The 20,902-nt window shown below is 58.0% G+C and overlaps 1 protein-coding gene across 5 annotated transcripts; it reads left to right on the plus strand.

Moving 5' to 3' along the window:
• The first annotated feature begins 384 nt into the window (after positions 1 to 384).
• PEAR1 (platelet endothelial aggregation receptor 1) lies at positions 385 to 20,847 on the plus strand. 5 transcript variants are annotated; one of them, XM_036015639.1, is made up of 24 exons: positions 385 to 893; positions 8,329 to 8,431; positions 10,003 to 10,109; positions 10,833 to 10,937; positions 11,183 to 11,283; positions 12,080 to 12,172; positions 12,425 to 12,668; positions 13,302 to 13,422; positions 13,633 to 13,769; positions 13,855 to 14,067; positions 14,354 to 14,528; positions 14,627 to 14,747; positions 15,434 to 15,597; positions 15,695 to 15,797; positions 15,927 to 16,073; positions 16,284 to 16,409; positions 17,256 to 17,384; positions 17,496 to 17,624; positions 17,780 to 17,992; positions 18,211 to 18,299; positions 18,401 to 18,536; positions 18,709 to 18,783; positions 18,900 to 19,145; positions 19,621 to 20,847. In XM_036015639.1, exons 3-24 carry the CDS (start codon positions 10,012 to 10,014, stop codon positions 19,770 to 19,772), a joined length of 3,117 nt encoding a protein of 1,038 aa, XP_035871532.1. In that variant the 5' UTR covers positions 385 to 893; positions 8,329 to 8,431; positions 10,003 to 10,011; the 3' UTR covers positions 19,773 to 20,847. The 5 variants fall into 5 exon arrangements, with proteins under 5 accessions (XP_035871532.1, XP_035871535.1, XP_035871534.1 ...); XM_036015642.1 differs by having other exon boundaries at positions 17,819 to 17,992; XM_028503171.2 differs by having other exon boundaries at positions 386 to 893; positions 13,305 to 13,422.
• Positions 20,848 to 20,902: the final 55 nt, after the last annotated feature.

Genomic DNA, 20,902 nt, shown 5'->3' on the forward strand with positions numbered 1-20,902 from the left:
AAATCAGGCAAGACATTGGTCTCATCATGTACATGGAACCAATCTCGATATAAGGATTAAATTAAGCAATACACCTTAAGGGCTGATGAGGGCAGCAAATGGTATAAAATTGTCTTTGTCCCTTCAGACAGAGACTGATAAGGAAAAGGTGCTCTAAAAAGGGTGTGGGGCTGGTTGACGACCTCTGGAGTGAGCACCTTCTCCCAAGTCCGTTGTGCGGGCTGCGCGAGGTGGACGCTGGCCGCCAGGGGGCGGCCAGCAGAGGCCGCAGGCTGAGGTGGAAACTCCGCGGGAGGCTGCTTTCCAGTATCACACCCGCCCACAGGGTGTTTGTGGGAAGCAGGAGGGGGTGGCTTTCCCCCGCTACCTTTCCGGAGCTGAGATGCGGCCGGTCGGTCCCCGACTTCTCTTGAATGAAATCACCGTCGCTGGCAGCACTGGCAAGGTGCAATGCTATTGACTCTCCTCCGCAAGCCCACTTTGCAGACAGGAAAGCTGAGGCCCGGGAGGTGCAGTGGTCCGGGCCGCACAGTTGTCGGAGAGCTGCCCTTCTCCAATCTCATCCCTGTCTACTCCGGTCCCGGCTTCTGAGGGTCTGTGCTCCTTGATCTCTGCGGTCCCACCCCAACACCGTTTTCCTGCCGGGTTCGACGGATCTTCCCGCTCCCGGCTCCCGGCTTCCTTGTCAAAACTTCCTGCCTCGGCGCGGCCGGAGTCCCACCTCCTTCCTGCCCCCCGCCCCTCCTCGTTCCCCCGCCCCGCCGGCCACAGCCTTCGGCTCCCGTCGCTCCGCTGTCGGGCTGGGGCTGCGCGCAGATCCTCGTCCCATCCTTCACCTGGGCCACCCCGGCAGTCCGCACTCCAGGCCGACGGGGAGAAAGGACCCTCGGCAGGTGAGTGACTGCACCCCGCGCCCCGGGGGAAGGGCAGGCGGACTCTGAAGTCCCCTCGGAATTGAAGTCTGAGCCCCCAGGGTCAGCAGTGGCGGCTGAGAGAGATAGAAAGAGATGCGAAAGTCTGGGTGTAGTGGAGAGGGGCCCAAGAGGGTTGGGGTTGTCTTGCAAAATAACGCAACAGGTACATGACATGCAAATAAGGCAGCTTCCCGAGCCCCTGCTGCAACCGGGTGAGTCCAGGGCAGCCTCCAGCTGCTTCTCGCCCCAGGGCTGGAGGGACAAGGAGTACCAAGTCCTCTGCGTGGCCGAGGGGAGCGTTCGGAACACCCACAGTGGAGTCATGGCTGCTAAGTTGGAATCTGCCCTGCTCCTTACTACCTGTAGGGCCTTGGTCAGCTGCCTCACTTTCTCGGTTCTAAAAGGGGAATAATAATACATAGTGCCTATCTCATGGAGTTGTAGGCTTGAATGAGGAAAAACATGTCTCCTGGCCAATGTTTATTAATAGGGTTGCCCTTTTCCCCCCCCCCCCCCCACCCCCCCCCCCAGGAGGAGTGTTTGAGGAGGATGTAGAGAAGTGACCCAGGTTTGCAGGTTCCTGGCACTCAGAGCTTTGCTGGTGTTGAGGACTAGGAAGTTGACCAAAGGTCTCAGGCACCTGGGTCCTCATAAAACCCTCTGGGCTTGGGATGATTTGAGGTAGCGCTAAGAGAGAGACCGGTGCAGTGTAGGGGAGGTGACGTTAGCCAGGGACAGGTCCGGATCCACGAGCCCAGCCCTAGCAAGGCCATCCCTCACCCTCCATGTCCAGCCTCTAGTAGTGGACTCTCGGCTGTCCGGGCCCTTTATGAGTGGCCTCTCCTGGGTCTGGGTGGAGATCCCAGTCCCAAGGGATGGGAACAGTTTGTGCTAGCTGAGGTTCCCAGGCCTCTCTGCTCCAGGACAGACCGGGCAAGGCGTCATCCCTAAACCCTGGCCTAAGCGGGGCCTAGGGGACAGACAGCTGCTCTCTGAACCCCATCCCACCCCATTTCATGACAAGACCTGTGTGTGTGCACATGTGAGCCAGAGCGTGGGAGCAGCTCTTCCATCTCCTGTCATCTGTGCCCTGCTGCTGCCTCTCCCACTTCTGAGGTCCCCCGAAGTCTACCCACCATACTTGCTGCAGTTGGGGCTACCTTCTCTGCCACCTAGGAGCTGGCTTGTAGCCAGGCTCACCTCTCTGTCTTCCTCTCTTCACTGGGAGGTGAAGCCCATGGTTGGCGTGTGTTTCTCCACTGTCCCCACCCCTACCATTCCCTATCAGACTTTCCCAGAGGAGGAAACTCCAGGCAGCCCCATCCACCAATCGGAAACCTGGGCAGAGATAGAGGTCCCTGGGCTGCTGTTTGCCTCCCCCATCAACGTGCTGCTGGGAAGGGGCTGGGATGCTACCCAGCCTCTCCTCCTAGCTTTGGAAGCCCGAGAAAGAGGACTGCTGAGACACTGAGGGGCTCTGGGGCACACCCTAACAGTGGGGAGAGTGTCGGCTCCATTCCTGGCCCATGACCTTTGGGGAGAAGCCAGCAGGAGGAAAAAGATAAGGCAGGGAAGGAGAAAGAGAGGCATAGAGAGACATAAATACGAAAACAGAGAAAGAGACTTAGGGACTTCTGGAAGCAAAAAGGTCCGGGGGAAAAGAAAGCCAACTTAGAAAAACAGAGCAGAGACCTAGGGAAGGAACAAGAAGGACGGAGAGCCAGAAGGGAAGACAGAGGGTCTGGAGACCAAAAGGAAACCACAGGGAGAGAAGGACCTAAAGGGGGTGCACAGGCTGGTCCAGACCCCGCTGGTTGGCTGTATGACCTGGGACAAACTCCTTAGCCTTCCTGGAATATTTCTTCATCTACAAAATAGGAAGCATCCTAGCACCTACTTCCAGGATGGCTGAGAGAATGAAAAGAAAGGATCTTGCCCACGGGATATACTTAACAAGGGGCAGTGATTGGTATTACGGCACCCCGTATGACAAGATATAGGTCTCCAGGGAGGAACAGTGTGTGGGTGGGTCCTGGGGCCTCCTGGGTCCCCTGTCCTGCCTGTCGTCCACACAACCCCCAGAGTGGTGGCATCTGGGTCCTAGTCCCTCTGTTCGGAAGGAGGTGCGGATGGACGGTGAGGAGACATTGTTCCTGTGTTGGAGGTGCCACCCCATCCTCTTGAGGTGACTCAGTACTGTACTGTGGCACATTCATCCCCCAGGAACGTGGAGGCCAGCCCTTGGGGACTCTGGCTGGAGGCCGGAGGGTCAGGCCTGGAGCCGCCTTTCACTCTGTGGCACTGGAAGTTCTTTCCGGAACTCCACCTTTCATCATCCTGAGGGCCTGGAAGGAGGGCCAGTTCTGCTGCCTAGTGAGCCAGGGAGAGGCCACAGCCTCCAAACTTCTCTCTCTCCCATTCTCCACAAAGTAAGATCAAGCCTTACTGGAGTCGGGAAGGATTCCAGTCCAGTAGTCCACCCACCCCACACAAATGTGTAGTTGCTGCTGACTGCCGCCAGGCTCTCTGGGGGCACGCAGCTGGGTGCCGGTGGTGCTGGGGATGCAGTGGAGAGGAAGGCAGAGAAATGCCCTGACCCCAAAGAGCTCCATTCCAGTGGGGGAGACAGACCTGAACAAAAACACAATGACTGTGGGGTGGGACTGAACACCTTATGGGCCATCACCCTGCTACTGAAGCCTAAGAGAGGAGTTAGATTGCGGGGTGGGGGAGGGGGTCCAAGCCTTGTGGGAAACCAGACTCACAAACCAGCAGTCACAAGTGGGGTCTCATTACCGGATCAGCCCATGAGACAGGCTTCCAGGGGCTGTGAGTTTTCGGGTTGGCCTGGGTTAGTCCCACATGCCCCCTGAGGAGGGTATTGGCGTCAAGCCTTTGGCTGAGGTCTCCAGAAGTATCGATCCATGTCCAGTTTGAGGCCAGGCTTGGGGCAGGATGTGGAGAGAACAGAATGGTCTCCTTTGGGCCAGGGTACTGGGGGGTCCCTGTGGTGATGATGGCAGGGAAGACTGGGTGAGGCCACTGAAGGGGCTTCCTGGAAGAGGCCGGCCTGAAAGGATGGGTAGGACCTGGGCATTTCAGGGGTGGTCTGGGTAGAGGTGGCTGTGTGGAAGAGGCATCTGGAGGAAGTGAGCTGCTTTCCAGTGTGATGGGACGACAGGGGCAGAGGCCATGGAGCTGGGCATCTGGTGGGGCTTGCCCTTTGGCACCCTGTTCCTGTGGTGTGGGAGCCACCGAAGGCGTTAGAGAAGGGTGGTGGCTGGAGCAGGGCTGTGTTTTCTGGGGGTGGCGGTGAGCACCCCCTGGTGGTGGGCCAGAGGGGAGCCTTCGGTTGAAGCCAGGGTTGCTCCCTGGCCTGTGTCACTCCAGGGTCACCCTCCATCTACTGCCTTTTTGTTTAATTTTCACCTGAGGACAGTTTTTCATTGCTTCCAGAGAAAGCTGAAGGGAGAGAAGAAAGGAGAGAAACATTGATTGGTTGCCCTCTGTATGTACCCAGACCGGGGATCGAACCTGCAACCTTTTGGTTATGGGATGTTCCATCCAACTGAGCTGCACCAGCCAGTGCTGCTTTGTTTTCTGAAGGAGAATTTTAGTCCTGTAGTTGCTTCTGACAACCAGCTGGCCCTCGGGCAAGTCAGTTTACCCGAGACCCCAGGGTCTCCCCTGTAAAGTGGGAATAACTGTCACTAGCACCTAAGGGTGGCAACGAGGGTCAGGACTGACACTGGTGGCAGCCTCCAGTAGGTGTTGAGATGTTTGGTGAATCAGAATCCCTGCAGTTTCCCTGTTTCCTGATGAGTAAACAAGTCAGACAGAGGACCCTCTAGCTTCTGTTTCCTGAGCCACAGAGAACACAAGGCCGGCCCCTCACCCCTGTCCTTTCCTCGCCCGGCCTCTGGCACATACACGCAGGCTTCCTGTTGCTCCATCTGGCAGACAGCCCTGGCTTGGCTGGATGTAGGGGGGCTCTGTGCTTGCGTGTACACGCATGCACATGTGTGCCCTGAGTGGAGCTGGGTCAGAGCACATCCGTGTGTGGATAGCCAGGGGGAGTCTTCCAACTGGGTCTCACTGAGTGGGGGGGACTGAGGGACCCTGTCTCCGTGGCAAAGATAAGTTAGGAAAGGACATAGAGAAACAGACGCGGAGACAGGGAGAGAGACAGGGAGACACGAGAGATATAAGTCAAGGCAACCTTGGCGCCAAGCTAAGACACGTGTCTCAGTGAGCGGGTCGCGGCTGGAGTTTGGCTTCCACCTCACACTCAGAGGCAGATTCCCTAGTGCCGTGAACATTCCGCCCAACTCTGCACGGCAGCCTTGACGTAGGAAAGGACAGAGGCCAAGAAACTGATGGGGGAAGAAAAAAGGGAAGAAAGTGGAGAGTTTCTGATGAAGAGCAAGATAAAATGCAAAAAGAAAGAGGCAGAGAGCCTACAACTTGAGGGTTCTGTTTCAGCATGAACACAGGTCCCCTGGGCCACCTCTGGTCTGAGGCTCTGTCGCAGGGTGGTCACTGGGACCAGCGGTTCCAGCTCTCACTGAGTCCTGGGAGGTTGGGGGGGCTATTCTCCCATTTTACAGATGAGGAAGTAGAGGCTCTCAGGGCTCAACTGCCATGCCTGAGGTCACAGAGCTTGTGACAGCTTGTAAGTACCAGAACCTTTGGATTCCAAGTTGGGAAGAGGAGAGAGAGAGAGCGGACACAGGGGCCAGTGGAAGCAAGCAGGGAGTTGGAGGTGGTGTGGGGGCTAGGGAAGCAGAATCCAAACAACTTGCCTGTCAACCGCCTTTGGCTTGAAGAAGTACCTGGTAGTAAGTCCACTGTGCTGGGGGATCAGGTTCTGGGGGATCAGGGCAGGCCCCTCCCAGTCCCACTTCCTTTCTCTCTCTCAGCATCTAAGTCCCCATTCCTATTCCTGGATCATCCTGGGGGTTCTTCAGAAAAAATCAAGAAACAGCTTTTCCTGGAGTGAATGCACAAAGGGTATAACAGTGCCAAGGGGCATGGTGATGGGTGCAGGACCGAGACAGCTGATGTTAACTGAGCATATTGTGTACGGGCTCTATGCGCTTCATGTGCACTAACTCATACATTGGTCTGCACGGCCACCCTGCCCAGGGAAGTACTCGTATGTCCCCGTCTTATAGATGGGATTCACACGGGGCCTGAGTGGGGCTGGGAGGGGATGCAGAGCTCAGAGGGTAGGTACCCTTTGCTGCACCACCTACCAGAGAAGAGAAGCTGGGAGGGATGGGTGAGGAAGTCCCTCTTGCTGCCTCACTTCGTCAGCCCAACTCTTGCTGTTTGTCTTCTGTAGAAATGGACCATCTGTCCACCAGGAACTGTGCCCCCTCCCAGAGGCCTCAGCCTCATTCCCCTCCTCCTTCCTGGGGCTGTGGCACAGTGAGGGCAGGGGACTCCGCACTGGAGGAAATCGGGTTGAACTTGGAGAAGAGCAGGGGAGGGCGAGCTGGGTTGGGCCCTGTGTGGGCTTGGGGGTACAGAGGGCAGGATGCCGGGGGCTGTGCAGACCGAACTGAGCACTGGGGCCTGGCCTGGAGCCCAGCTGCTTTGCATCTCGAGGTGGAGGAGAGATTCTTGACTGTAAACACATCCCCGTTCCCACGCCTCTGGTCTCCATTCCTGCTGCAGCCCCACCCCCAGCCCCTCCTCCCACCGGGCTTCTCCTCTCCCCAAGGCTGAGGCTGCAAAAAGAGATACAAAGCCCTGGGATTCCAGCTCCGACTCTGAAAAGGCTGGAACTGCTGGGAGGCCTCTGCCAGCTCTGATACTACGGGCTGTGTGGCTTTGGGCAAGTGACTTGCTCTCTCTGTACCTTCCTTATCTGTGAAATGAATAATAATACCTGCCACAATGGACTGACATAAGCTTCAAATAAGATGAGCCGTATAAATTGCTCAGCACCCTGCCTTACTCAACACAGTAACCCATGTGTGGGGTTACATTATCATTCTTACTATGAGGGAGGGTGTCTGGATCCCTTAAATCCGAGATACAGTGGAGGAAGGAAATTAAGGGGGGCTGGGGGGACTTTGGTACGGGAAGAAGCAGTAGGGGATACTGGGGGTACATCTCAGTGAATGAATTGGGGGCCCTGGGGTGGGATGGGGTGCTAGCAGTTGCCTGATTTAAACCCGTGAGGGGCTCGTGCAATCACAAGGGCCCAATGCTGCTGGACTGGAGGGGCTGGGAGAAACGGGACCAGGGCCTCAGGTCCCCTTGCCCTGCAGGAACAAGGACTCCAAAGGCAACAAACCTGGGAAGCCAGGCTGGGGCTCTGGGCTCCTGACCAGGCCTGTGCTCTGTCCCCAGGGGCTGAGGCAGGTCAGGCTCCCCGTCTCATTTCCCCACTCCTTGCTGACTACCCACTGGTCTCCCAGACCCCACCCTGGCTTCCAGCCCCACTGCCAAACAGCTGATGCTTCCTCTGAACTCGTCCTACCATGAAGCCCTTTGGGAAAATAATCTCCTCACCCTCCACTCAGCTACCTTCGGGCCGTCAGAGCCTAGCTGTCCTCGTGCTCCCTGTCCACCTCCAGATCCCTCTCAGAGCCCCCAGGTGAAACATTTCCTCTAGCAGTTGGTTGGGAGAAGGTGATGGTGGGAGGGGGCTGATGTGAATGGAGGAAGGACTTCCCGTGGGCCCGCAGCCCAGTCTGCTTGGCCCTTCCTCCTGTGCCTCTACTCAGATCCTTCCTGCTGCAGGTTTTGTCCACCTCACTGCGGCCTCAAACTGGGGACAGCTCCTGGCCAGGGCAAGCCTAGGTCCTGGTGTGGTAGGAGATGAGGTTTGCCCAGGGATAACCCTGGATCCAGACAGGCAGCGTTCCAGCCTCAGGACAGAGGCTCCCATGCCACGGCTGCAGTGGGGGTCCTGCAGGAGGGGAATGTGGAAGGGAGAGATGTGTGGAGGGCTCAGGGTCCTGCCTGTGGCCGTGGCTGCTGAGCATGCAGGGGAGACATGGAAGAAGGGCAGCTGGGAGCATGCAGGGCGAGCGCTGGGCCTGGGAAGGCAGCTAGAGCAGGGAAAGGGCAGAGGGTGCAGTTTCGGGACATTGGGAGGAGCCAGCTTTGTCTGGGAGGCGGAGGATAGCATGTGTGTGGGAGGCTGTGGGGTGGTGCACTGGGACAAGCTGTGGGATCTGAAGGACACTACTGCTCCCTGAGGACAGGCCGAGCCCCCTCACCCACCCAAGGAGCTACAGTGCTCAGCTCGAGAGACAAGCCACTGGAAAGAAGCTTCCGGCCTTGAGCCCCCACATCCACCTTCTGAGCTGAGGGCAGTGGGGGGATGGAGCCACCCCCACTCTCTGCTGCCCTCTCCCAAATACACACATTCCAGCTAGTCTTGATTTCCTGTTTTCAGGCGCTGTGTTCTGAGCACCAGGATTCCCGAGGACACTCTCTGGCTGAGGCCACATCGCCCAGCTCAGCTGAATTTCTCAGGTCCCAGGATGCCCTAGGGCCTGGTGAGTTACTTCTAGTGAGTTACAGTGGGAACTGAGGCCTGAGACGAGGAAGCACAGAAGCCAGAAGTGGAGATGTGCCTCCAGGGAGCTGCCATGGGGACAGCTGGCCAGCGGTGCCGTGGTGCTGCTGCTCTGAGGGACTGCGGGGCTCTGGGGAAAGATTTGCAGTGGGAAGGAGGCCACCTGGGGAGGACAGGTGGGCCACCCTTGGGCTGAGAGGGATTTCTGTGGGGCTGTGCCTCCCTGGGTGAGTCAGGGAGCACATCTCTTGCTCCAAGACCTGGAAGGAAGGAGTGCAGCCCCAGCTGGAGCTGAGAGTAGCTGTGGGGCCCCTGGGAGTGTGTGGGTGGGGGCACGGGGCTGGGCAGGCATCAAACATTCCGGAGATACTCAGGGGTATAATGGGCTAGGAACCTGACCTTCCTGCTCCAAAATCACAAGCAGATGTGGGTGCCTCAGGGAGGCGTAGAGCAGGAACCAGGGAAAGTTTTAGGAACTTTACACATGGAATCCAAAACCAACTGCGGGGGCGGCCACTCAGGAGCAGAAGAGACCCATCTGAGTCCTGACCTGCTCCCACTCACTGGGTGAGACTGAGGGTGGAGGAGAGAAAGAGAATCCCGTTTCCAAATGGCTGACTGGGTGGCCAGAGGAAGGCGAGTCCTCTCGTTAAACCTGAGGCCTGGTCGGGGGTGATAGTGCCTGGAGTTGGGTGCAGTGACATGCTGGCCGATGTTTAACAGCCACTGGGTGTGTGTCTGCGTGTGGCTGGCCCGGGTTCATTGGTCAACTCCCACGGCATAAACAACCCCCCATGCCTGATTTCAAGCTGCTAGTGTGACATCGGGAGTTGGGAGGAGATGGGCACCGTGGCTCTCAAGGGTCCGTAGGAGCCGTGCCAGCACACCAGTGGGGGAGGGGTCCCCTTCAAGGTCACCTGGACCCAGCCCTCCCACCCCCATACCATACAGCAGGAAGCCCGCAACTACATCAGGGTGGTTTTGGCCTCTGCCTGCATACATCCACTGATGGGGAGCTCACCACTGAGGTTGCTGATTCCTGCTGAACTGCTTGGACTGTTTGCAAGTTCTTCCTCCAGCTGAGCCCAAGTTGACTCCCCTCACAACTTCCTCCCGCTGGCTCTAGTTTCCCATCTTGGTATCAATATCAACTGGGGACTGGGGACTCAGACATAAAAGACACTGGTCCCTGCTTCCAGAGGTCATGGTCAGGGAATGGGCATTGCAACAGTGCTGTGGGGGAGGGGGATGGTGCTGGGGGCTCCAGGAGGGATGGGCGGGGCAGTCTGGTAGTGGGGGTGAGGAGCAGAGCAGAGAAGGAGAGGTGGCACGTGGGGCTAGACCTGGAAAGGTGAGGACTTGAGGTGAAGAATGGAGGAAGCAGTGTGGGAGGCTCTGAGGCATGCAGGACACCGCCCAGGCAGGGATGAGACCTGGGGAGCTGTGGCCAAGGGAGTCCCCTCTGCTGCCACCCCTGCTCAGGTCTTTGCAAAGATTTGGTCCTCTGGGCTTGTGGCTGCAGTGTCCCTCACCGGCCGTGTCCTGTTGCAGGCCTCTGCAATGTCTCCACCTCTGTGCTCCCTCCTTCTGGCTCTGGGCCTGGGGCTGGCTGGAACCCTCAACCCCAGTGACCCCAACACCTGCAGCTTCTGGGAAAGGTGAGAGGGGCCCCGATGTGCCTTCAGGGCTCCAAGCACCCAGCTCCCCATTCTCCCTACTAGGGCTCCTCTGCCTAGGTCCTTCCCTCCCCTCCCTTCCTCTCTGCATTCTTCACCTCCCCACTTTGTCTGCTTCTGCTTTCTGTGCTCCCCTCGCAGGCTGCCTCCGACTCTCTCCCTGTCTCTGACCTTGTCTCAGTCTCCATCCCAGCTCTGACCCTGCCGGTCTTTCCTTTACCCCAGTCCCTTGGTCCCTGTGGGAGACCGGCTGCAGGACACCACACAGGGTGGCCATTTACTGTGTGTGGGGCAAGCAGAGGGACGGGGCCAGGGGGAGCAAAGAGGGCAGGGCTGGGAAGCAAGGCCTGGGGCAGGATTTGGCCAGAAGTGCTTCAACCCATGTCCGTCAGTTGGGCCCAGGGTTAGCTCTCGCTTGATCTCCCTGCATGGGAGGAGGCGGAAGGAAAATCTGACAGCTCTGGTTCCATAGGGTGAGAAGGGCTCTGATGGGGGAGGGGTGTTCCAGGGGTGTTACAATTCTAGGAGGATTCCTTCAGATTGGGGGGCAGGGTGGGAGTCCATCCTAGGCTGGGGGGAGCAAGCCCAGGTGTTGGGGTGGTGATTCCCTGTGGTGGCCAAGCCTCACAGCCCTGCTTCTCGTGGCATCTGTGCCAGCTCAGGCCTCTCCCTGCCCTGAGCCTCTGGCCCTTTCCTGTCCTGCAGCTTCACCACCACCACCAAGGAGTCCTACTCCCGCCCCTTCAGCCTGCTCCCCTCAGAGCCCTGCGACCACCCCCGGGAGAGCCCTCACACCTGCCGGCAACCCACGTGAGTGCCCTGGCCTCCCCTGTGGGCAGATGTGCTGCCCCTGCTCCTACACACCCTCCTTCTCTTCTCAGAACCTTTGGAGTTTGGAGGAAGCATCTGGCCTCCAGGCACTGAGGGGTGGCGTGTGCTCTACTCCCTCCCAGCGCAGAGTGCTGGGCAGTGCCCCAGGCTCCCACAGCGCTGCACTGTGTGAGGGGGCACCCGGGCTCAGAAGGGAGACTGAAGGCCCTTCTGGGTCTTCCCAGGGTTGTCTACCGGACTGTCTACCGCCAGGTGGTGAAGACGGAGCACCGAAAGCGCCTGCAGTGCTGTCGGGGCTTCTACGAGAGCGGTGGGGTCTGCGTCCGTGAGTCCTGGGTGGGGCCATGGAATGGGAGGGACCAGCCCACCCTTCCTAGTCCTCCCCTGAATCTACGGGGCAGGGCTACTCCTCTGACCTTTGGGTTTCCCCCTCCTCCCCCTCCCCTGGCCTTGTCCCTAAGGCCACGGTTTCCTGGGTTCCTACCTCTGTCTCCAGCTGACCCCATGTTTCTCCCATCCCTTCTCTCCATGTCCCTCAGCAGTCTCTGTCCCTGCATCTCTGTCTTTCCAAGCCTCTCCCTCTGTTTCCGGTTTGCCTGCGTGTCTGTCACTGTGTGTCTGGGTTCCCATTTTCCGGGTCTGCCTCTGTCTCTTCCTGTCCCTGTCTCTCTGTTGCTGTCTGTGTCTGACTTGTTGATGTTCAGTCTCTTCTGCCTCTTGCCCCCGGCACCCTGAAACCCCCAGACGGACCTGCTCTGCCTCTCTGCCCTTGCCTCACGCCTGGCCCGTCATCGGCCCATGCCCAGCCTGACCTGCCCTGGACCCCACTCTCTCTCTGGATAGCATCCATGTCTGATTGCTACCTGAGACCCTCTCCCCATTTTCTCAAGGTGCTTTGAGAATTTCACAGAAAGGGGCTGGGCAGCCTGGAAACCTCAGACCTTGTCAAGCTCTGACCTCAGCTGCTGCCCCTCAGTCTTTCTGCATTTTAGAGACAGAATGGCTGCTCGGAGAACCCCCCGGTCCATGGTGTGGGAGGAGGATGGGGTTAGGCTTCAGAGAATAAAGGTGGGTAAGGGCAGGGCTGCAAGCCTCTTCACATTACCCCATCTCTGCTCCAGCGCTGTGTGCCCAGGAGTGTGTCCATGGCCGCTGTGTGGCACCCAATCGGTGCCAGTGTGTGCAAGCCTGGCGGGGCGATGACTGCTCCAGTGGTGAGTGGCTGGTGGCTGCAGGGCCCTCGGCACACCCTCCTTACCGGGGACAGGTGCTTAGGACCCCAGGGCAATTATCCACCAGAGCCCCACCGGGATGTGCGCTGTGCTGCTTTTTCCAGAGAAGTGGTGCAGAGTTTGGGCCAACCCAGACATAGGTGCATGTGGGAGCTGGGAAACTGAGTCAGGGATTAACTGGAGGCTGAGAAGGGGTAAGACCCCTCGTGACCCCCTTCTCCCCTCATCTCACAGATTGTGCCCCAGGAGTGTGGGGGCCACAGTGTGACAAGCCCTGTAGCTGTGGCAACAGCAGCTCCTGTGACCCCAAGAGCGGGGCATGTTCTTGCCCCTCAGGCCTGCAGCCCCCACACTGCCTGCAGCCCTGCCCCCCTGGCCATTATGGCCCTGACTGCCAGTTCCGCTGCCAGTGCCACGGGGCACCCTGTGACCCCCAGACTGGAGCCTGCTCATGCCCTCCAGAGAGAACAGGGCCGAGGTATGTAATGGGGGACAAGCACACTATGGGGTCACAGGCGTATGTGGGCATATGAGGGGGTTCTGACAGGATTCCAAACATGTGGATGGACTCCAGAGGCCAAGACCCTAGACCCAGCTCTGCCACTCACTGGTTGAGTGACCTTGAGCAAATCGTGGACCGTGAGCTTGCTCCCGGTCTGTGCAGTGGCAACAGCGTTGTCCCCGTGGAAAGGTTACTGTGAAGATAACACGAGAGCATGTGTGTGGAAGCATGTCATAAAGTGGGGCTAAGGGCCCCAAAGAACCCTGTTGCAAGGCAGAACTCAGGGAGCACTGGGGGGTCACAGGAAGGAGAGGGTTCGCCTGGGTGGAGACGGAGCTCTGGAGCCGAGACCCCACACAGGCAGAGGCTTCCCCCCCAGAAAGACAAGTGTGAGCAAAGGCGGAGGTGGGGCTGGGTCACTCCGTTCATAGTCCTGGAGATTTTTGCTTTCTGATTCCTGCAGTCCCCAATGTGTGTGGGGGGACCTTCACTGAACCCTGAAGTCAGACCTCCCTCCTAGGGGGGCCTGTGAATGGTTGGCCATCCCTTAGAGGCAAAGGGGAAGTGGGTACTGCTTGTTCATACGCTGACATCACCTGCTTTGCCCAGCAGCTGTGACGTGTCCTGTCAGCTGGGCACTGTTGGCTTCTCCTGCCCCAGCACCTCTCCTTGCCACAACGGGGGTGTTTTCCAGGCCTCCCAGGGCTGCAGCTGCCCACCTGGCTGGATGGTATGAATGGCGGGGCTGTTGAGATGCGGTGGGAGTCTGGGGGCATTTCTGTGGGTGGTTCTCAGTAGGGCTGTGAGGTAGGTATATGTGAGGGGCTGGGCTGTGGGCCCTGGAGAGGTTTGAGGGCTCTCGGTATGGGAGGGTCAAAGGGTCCTGTAACCGCCAGGAGGGGGTCGGTGCCTGGGGCTCTGCCAATTTCTCACCCCACAGGGCACGATCTGTTCCCTGCCCTGTCTGGAGGGCTTCTATGGATCCAACTGCTCCCAGGAATGTCGCTGTCACAACGGTGGCCTCTGTGACCGATTCACTGGGCAGTGTCGCTGTGCTCCAGGCTACACTGGGGACGGGTGAGTGGCACTGGCCAGGGCAGAAGTGGTGGGGAGCGGACCAGGAGGAGTGGGTGTAGCCAGGCTCACTCAGCTGGGCCCGCAGGTGCCGCGAGGAATGCCCTGTGGGCCGCTTCGGACAGGACTGTGCTGAGACCTGCGACTGCGCCCCCGGGGCCCGCTGCTTCCCAGCCAATGGCGCGTGTCTGTGCGAACACGGCTTCACCGGGGACCGCTGTGTCGAGCGCCTCTGCCCCGACGGCCTCTATGGCCTCAGCTGCCAGGTGCCCTGCACCTGCGATCCGGAGCACAGCCTCAGGTGGGCCGCGGGACACTGGTCACGGATTTAGGAGGCCAGTGGGAGAGGCCTTTGGTGCTGAAGCCTCCGGAATCACAGAAAACGCCAGGGGCATATCCAAGGGCGGGACAGATGTCACAGAAGGGAAAGGAAGGGCCTTGGGGACAGGGAAGTGGGGCGCTCTCAAAACAGCACCGAGCCATCCTTGTTGCCCCCTCACTTGGCAACGCGGGCTGTTCCCCATGAAGGGGTCCGAAGGTCGGCTCGCGGCCGCGGCTCAGAGCACACCGCCCGCCTCCGTCCGCAGCTGCCACCCGATGAGCGGGGAGTGCTCGTGCCAGCCCGGCTGGGCCGGCCTTCACTGCAACGAGAGCTGCCCGCAGGACACGCACGGGCCCGGCTGCCGGGAGCATTGCCTCTGCCTGCACGGCGGCCTCTGCCAGCCCGACAGCGGCCTCTGCCGGTGTGCACCCGGGTACACGGTGAGGCGCGCCCTGAGACCTGGCCCCGGGACCGGGGCGGGGGGGGGGGGGGGGGGAGGAAGAGCGGGTCCTCTCACTAGTCCGCCTACTGCCTTCAGGGCCAGCACTGCGCTAGCCTCTGTCCGCCTGATACCTATGGAGTCAACTGCTCCGCTCGCTGCTCCTGCGAGAATGCCCTCTCTTGCTCCCCAATCGACGGCACTTGTGTCTGCAAAGAAGGTAATGGGGTGGGTCGCTGAGAGGGAGGAATTGGGGGGGCCGGGCCACGAAAAGAAGGGAGGGTCCAAGGGCAGAAGGGAGGCTGCAGGGTAAGGGCGGAGCCACTGGGCAGCAGTGGGCCACGGGAGAGTAGCCAAGCTACTTCCTTCCTGGAATCTACGCTTTGCCTTTTCTTCAACTGCAAAAATCCCAATCATTCTTAAAGGCCCAGGCCAGAAGTTCCCTCTCTGGTGAACATTGTTCTCCCTCAGTGATACAGAACCACAAAGTGGCAGCACCACAGAGGGCTCTGACATCTAGCAGGGGTGGCACGGTGGCAATCTTTAGGCTGGATTCTACAAGAGCTGTGTTTTGTTTGGCCAGCTATTATATTTAACAAACCTCCAGTCTCCAGTCCCCACTACTCCCTATTGTCTCACATACGATCTGGATAAATCCTTTAGTTAACCCCTTCATTTTTCAGAAGGGGCCACCAAGACCCAGAATGGGGTGGTACATGGCCAGCAGCCATTTAGCCTTCTGTTCCATATCTAACAGTGTATATGTTTGTCTCTTGTATGGGACCATGAGCACCCCCACTCCACCACCCCACTCATAACACAGAGTCTGGCACAGCCAATGCCTGGTGTATTCTCAGGAGGGGAGCTGAGTCCCCATGCCTACCTGCAGATCCCTCCCTCCTCCAGGTTGGCAGCGTGGCAACTGCTCTGTGCCCTGTCCACCTGGAACCTGGGGATTTGGTTGCAATGCCAGCTGCCAATGTGCCCATGAGGCAGCCTGCAGCCCCCAAACTGGAGCCTGTACCTGTACCCCTGGGTGGCACGGGGCCCACTGCAAGCTCCCCTGTCCAGTAAGTGCTCAACAGCTGGCCTGCCTGGTGGTGGGGGGGCCACGGTGCCCTAGCCCTCAGCTGACTAGTCTGCCCTACTGTCTGCTCTCTCTCAAAGAAGGGGACGTTTGGTGAAGGCTGTGCCAGTCGCTGTGACTGTGACCACTCTGATGGCTGTGACCCTGTTCATGGGCACTGCCAGTGCCAAGCTGGCTGGACAGGTGAGCATTCTGGGCATCCAGACCCCAGGCCTACTGTGGAGTTGGTGGTGCATCCCCTAGGAAATGTATCTAGAAGAATCCCTATGGAAGGGGAGAGAGCCAGGCTCACCCTACTGCTCTCTCCCACAGGTACCCGCTGCCACCTGCCCTGCCCTGAGGGCTTCTGGGGAGCCAACTGCAGCAACACCTGCACCTGCAAAAATGGGGGCACCTGCATCCGTGAGAACGGCAATTGTGTGTGTGCACCCGGATTCCGAGGTCCCTCCTGCCAGAGACGTGAGGCTCCCTTCTCTCCCGCCTGCCAGTGGTGTGGTGCAGTGCGGTGTTAGATGCTGGAAGCCTGCACCCTACCCATCTTGTTTTCTCCCACTGATTCTGATCTTTGTGCCAGTTACTGCAGTAGGAAAGAGGGAGGGAGACAGTGGAACCAAGGGCTTACTGAGGGACGGCCCCTGCCCCCAATCACCAGGAGCGTCTTTCTCCCAGCCTGTCAGCCCGGACGCTACGGCAAACGCTGTGTGCCCTGCAAGTGTGCTAACCACTCCTCCTGCCACCCCTCGGATGGAACATGCTACTGCCTGGCTGGCTGGACTGGCTCAGACTGTTCCCAACGTACGTCTCTTCCCTGTTCCTGGGTGTTAAAGCCTCTGGACCTACCCTGACTCAGTCAGTTATATAAACAATATAAAGAAATACTTATTGGGTATCACCTCCATTCTGGGTGCTGAGGATGCAGCAATGAATGGGTAGGGAAAAACAATTCCTTGCCCTTCTCCATGGGAGGCGTAGGAAGGGCAGGGAGTGAGAGAAGCCACAGTTTGGTTTTGAACACGTTCTTCTTTTTTTTTCACTTTTCAATTTATTTATTTATAAATAAATTGTTGCCCGTGGCTTCTTCCCGCTCAAATACATGAACAACATCATGGAAAAAATTAGCCCAAATCAACTGAGATAAATTTTGGAAAGGGAAATGGGAAGCTATGACTATGAAATAGGCTTGGATGTGAGCTCATCAGCAGGCAGGGTAGAGGAAAGGTCTCCTGGTGAAGAGTTTTCCATAGAGTTCAGTAATAACTACTATTAGATTATTTGCTAATGTCACATACACAAAAATTGTGCCCTAGATAGTGTGGACATTTGTGTCTGTCATGTTCTAAAAAAGAAGTCCGGAGCTACACCATGCAGGGCAGTTTGGGAGGCTTTTGTCGCCTCGCCCTGCTGTGTTGTTCTGAATGGCCATTGGGTAGCTGAGTGCAGCCTTTAAGTGGGCAGCTGGGCACATAGTCTGCAGATCAGCCCTTATGAGTCATCTGAGTGTAGACACTGTTCAAACCTTGGTGTCCTTGGGGGACCGAAGCTGAGCAGCAGATTTCAGTGATGCTGGGGGCTGAGAATTCATCTGGTGTGGGTAGGGCAGGGCCCGGCTCACACGCCAGACAGGCACCTTGTCTCCTGCAGCGTGCCCTCCAGGACACTGGGGAGACGGTTGCACCCAGCCCTGCCAGTGTCACCATGGTGGGACCTGCCATCCCCAGGATGGGAGCTGTTTTTGCCCCCCAGGCTGGACTGGACCCCTCTGCTTGGAAGGTACCAATAGAAGGGGAGCTCCATGTCCTTGTTCCCAAGTCGGCCCTGGCCCAAGGAGACTGCAGTGTTCTGGCAACCTCTCACCCCCACCTACCTCCTTGGCTCTCCTAGGCTGTTCTCCAGGGACGTTTGGTGCCAATTGCTCTCAACCATGCCAGTGTGGTTCTGGAGAGAGGTGCCATCCAGAGACGGGGGCCTGTGTGTGTCCTCCAGGGCACAGTGGTGCCCCCTGCAGTATGGGTGAGTTCCTCTCTAGGTCCCCATCATCCTCAAGGAACCAGGACATGGGTCTCTGCCAGGATCTAGGCCCCTCATCTAGGGGTCCTCCCATGCATGTCCCCCAAGCTCACTATCAGAGCCAAGACGCTGTCCTGAATGACTCCCCTACCCACTAGGAAGCCAGGAGCTCTTCACCATGATGCCTCCCTCTCCAGTGGCCTATAACTCACTGGGGGCGGTGATCGGCATCGCTGTACTGGGGTCTCTGGTGGTGGCCCTTGTGGCATTGTTCATTGGCTACCGCCATTGGCAAAAAGGCAAGGAGCACCAACACCTGGCAGTGGCCTACAGCAGTGGGCACCTGGACGGCTCTGAGTATGTCATGCCAGGTGAGCCGGCCGGGGGGAAGAGGACACATCCGAGTGGCTGCTTATAGGTGGGGGGTTTCTACGTCTCTCCCTGGACTCAGAAGTTGGGAAGTGGAGGGATGGAGGGAGGAAGGGAGGTCAGAGGGGCTGGTCACTTATCCCCTGGAACAGAGTAACATTCTCAGGCCCAGGCCTCTCTGACTGGGTGGGTCGCCCTGCGTCTGTGTCTGTTCTCGCAGATGTCTCTCTGAGCTACAGTCACTACTACTCCAACCCCAGCTACCACACCCTGTCACAGTGCTCACCTAACCCCCTACCCCCTAACAAGGTCAGTGCTGGGGGAGGGGTGCACCGTGGAGGTAAAGACCTGCTTCTCTAGAAAGCTCCATCCATGTATGTCCCTCTCCCTTTCTACTCCTCCCCTACCAGGTTCCAGGCAGTCAGCTTTTCCCCAGCCTCCAGGCCTCTGAGTGGCCGGGTGGAGCCCATGGGCCAGACAACCATGCCACCCTGCCTGCTGATTGGAAGCACCGCCGGGAGACCCCTCCAGGGCCTCTGGATAGGGGTAGGAACCTGGAGGCCAGGCCTCTGGTGAGGGTGGGTGTGTACCGCTCAAAGTCCTACTCCATCTGAGTGTATGCATCTGCAGAAGGGGGCTCTGGGCACCAGTTTTAGAGGGGGCTTGAGCCTGGAGAGGGGGCCAGGGGTCTGATCAGACATTGCCTCCTTCTCCTCAGGTAGCAGTTGCACGGACCGTAGCTACAGCTATAGCTACCGCAGCAGTAATGGCCCAGGTCCATTCTACAGTAAAGGCATGGCCATGGAGTGGGGGGATGGGGGGTGAGTGGGGGTAGGGTGGGGTGTGTGGGGTGGTGAGGTTTAGGAGCCAGTGCCTTCCCTGAGCCTGAATTCTATTTTCTATCCTCAGGGCCCATCTCTGAAGAAGGGCTTGGGGCCAGTGTGGCTTCCCTGAGCAGTGAGAACCCCTATGCCACCATCCGGGACCTGCCCAGCCTGCCAGGGGGCCCCCGGGAAAGCAGCTATGTGGAGATGAAAGGCCCTCCCTCAGGATCTCCCCCCAGGCAGCCTCAGCTCCTGGACAGCCAGAGGCAGCGATACCTGAAACCGCAGAGAGACAGTGGTACCTATGAGCAGCCTACTGCTCTGACCCATGGTGAGCCCTCCTTCTCCACAGGGGCAGGGGCTAGAGAGGTAGAAAGGGAGAAGAGACAAGGGAGGTAGAATGGGAGAAAGGGACAGAGAAAGAACATGGAGGTGGCGTGACGTGGCAGCAACAGCAAGGCCTTTGGGGGCAGACTTGGGCTCAGACCAGGCATGATGTTTGGGAATCACGGTGCCTCTTAGAGCCTGAGGCTGAGGATATGAAGTGGTGGTGGTATAGCACCTAACTTGTGGAGCTGGTACCCAGAAAAGTGGGGAACAAGGCAGGTGACAAAGTGTCCTCGTCCTGTGAGGTGAGCGGGTCAAGATGGCCTCTCCTACTGGCAGTGAGGAGCTGCGCCAACCGCACAAATTGCCCTGTAGCCAAGCACCAGGCACTCTGTCTTTGGGCAGAAGAGGCTGGAGAGGGGAGCGGTAAGATGGGGAGGAGCTACCTCCCCCTCCTTCTGTCCCCTCTCTATCTCTAGACCGAGACTCCGTGGGCTCCCAACACCCCCTGCATCCGGGCCTGATGCCTGGCCACTACGACTCCCCCAAGAACAGCCACATCCCTGGCCACTATGACTTGCCTCCCGTACGGCATCCCCCATCACCCCCACTTCGGCACCAGGACCGCTGAGGGGCCAAGGTGGTGTGCAGAGGCCAGTACACCTGTTCTTGCTGCCCAATGTTGAGAACAGAGCCAGCTGTACCCTGCAAGGAGCAGGGGAGCTTCTGGCAGGTTGTGAATGTGAACGTTTTTATGAACAATTTTAATAGAGGAAGTGAATGGAGAGATGGAAACCTGGCTCCCGGTTCCACATTGGGAGGCTGGTTGGCAGGAAACCTGTGTTTCCTTTCTCTAACCCACTGCTCCTGAGGGCTTCCAGGGCACGTGTGTATATGTAAACTGGTGGGTTGAATGTTACTGGATAACTCTGATGTCATATTGATGTAAAATGTAAATTGGGTAGCTTTTCTGTGCACTCTTAGGCTGGGCTCTGTGTTTGTGTGTATGTGTGGGTGCATGAGCTTCTCTGTGTGCATGTGCTTTCAGAGGGGTACCAGGCACAGGCCCTGTCCTACAGCCCTCACCATTTAGTAGAGAGGCAGCTCAAAGACAGTTAACCTTGGCAACAGTGTCCTAACTGGCTCCCCCTGCATTCACTTGGCACCCCTTCCAACCAACAGCTCCAAATACAAGCTGGTAAGGCTGCCTCTGCCTGAGAGTCTTCATGGGAGCCCCATTGCAACTGGGCCAGAGTGAAAACTGTCAAAGGTCTTAATTAAAGGGTCTGCTAGCTGTCCTATCTCTGTCTTCAGCTTCACCTTGGATTATGTTCGCTGCTCCAGTCACACTGGCTTCTAGGTCCTCCTACTTAGCCATTCTTCTTCCTGCCACAGGGACTTTGTACATCTGGAATGCTCTTCCTCTCCCACTCACCTGTTAACTTCTACTTGTCCATCCCCTCCTCTGGGAAGCACCTCTCTTTAATAGCACCGATCACAGCTGTATTCATTCACCAGATGCCTGCAGAGGACCTGCAGGGTGCCAGGCACCTCTGTAATGTGTTGCTTCTTTATGTGATTCTTTGATTAATTTCTGCCTCCCCCACCAGAATGTAAGTTTCCTGAAGGCAGGAGTCCTGTGTGTATGCTCAACATTGGTTCCCCTTCACACATAGTAGGTACCCAATAAATGTTTCCTAAAAGACTGAGTGACTGAGTGAATTAAAAGTACCAGTGACACTGTGGTAAGTGCTCAGACAG

The sequence above is a fragment of the Phyllostomus discolor genome, chromosome 14 (genome assembly GCF_004126475.2).
Source record: "Phyllostomus discolor isolate MPI-MPIP mPhyDis1 chromosome 14, mPhyDis1.pri.v3, whole genome shotgun sequence".
NCBI lineage: Eukaryota > Metazoa > Chordata > Mammalia > Chiroptera > Phyllostomidae > Phyllostomus > Phyllostomus discolor.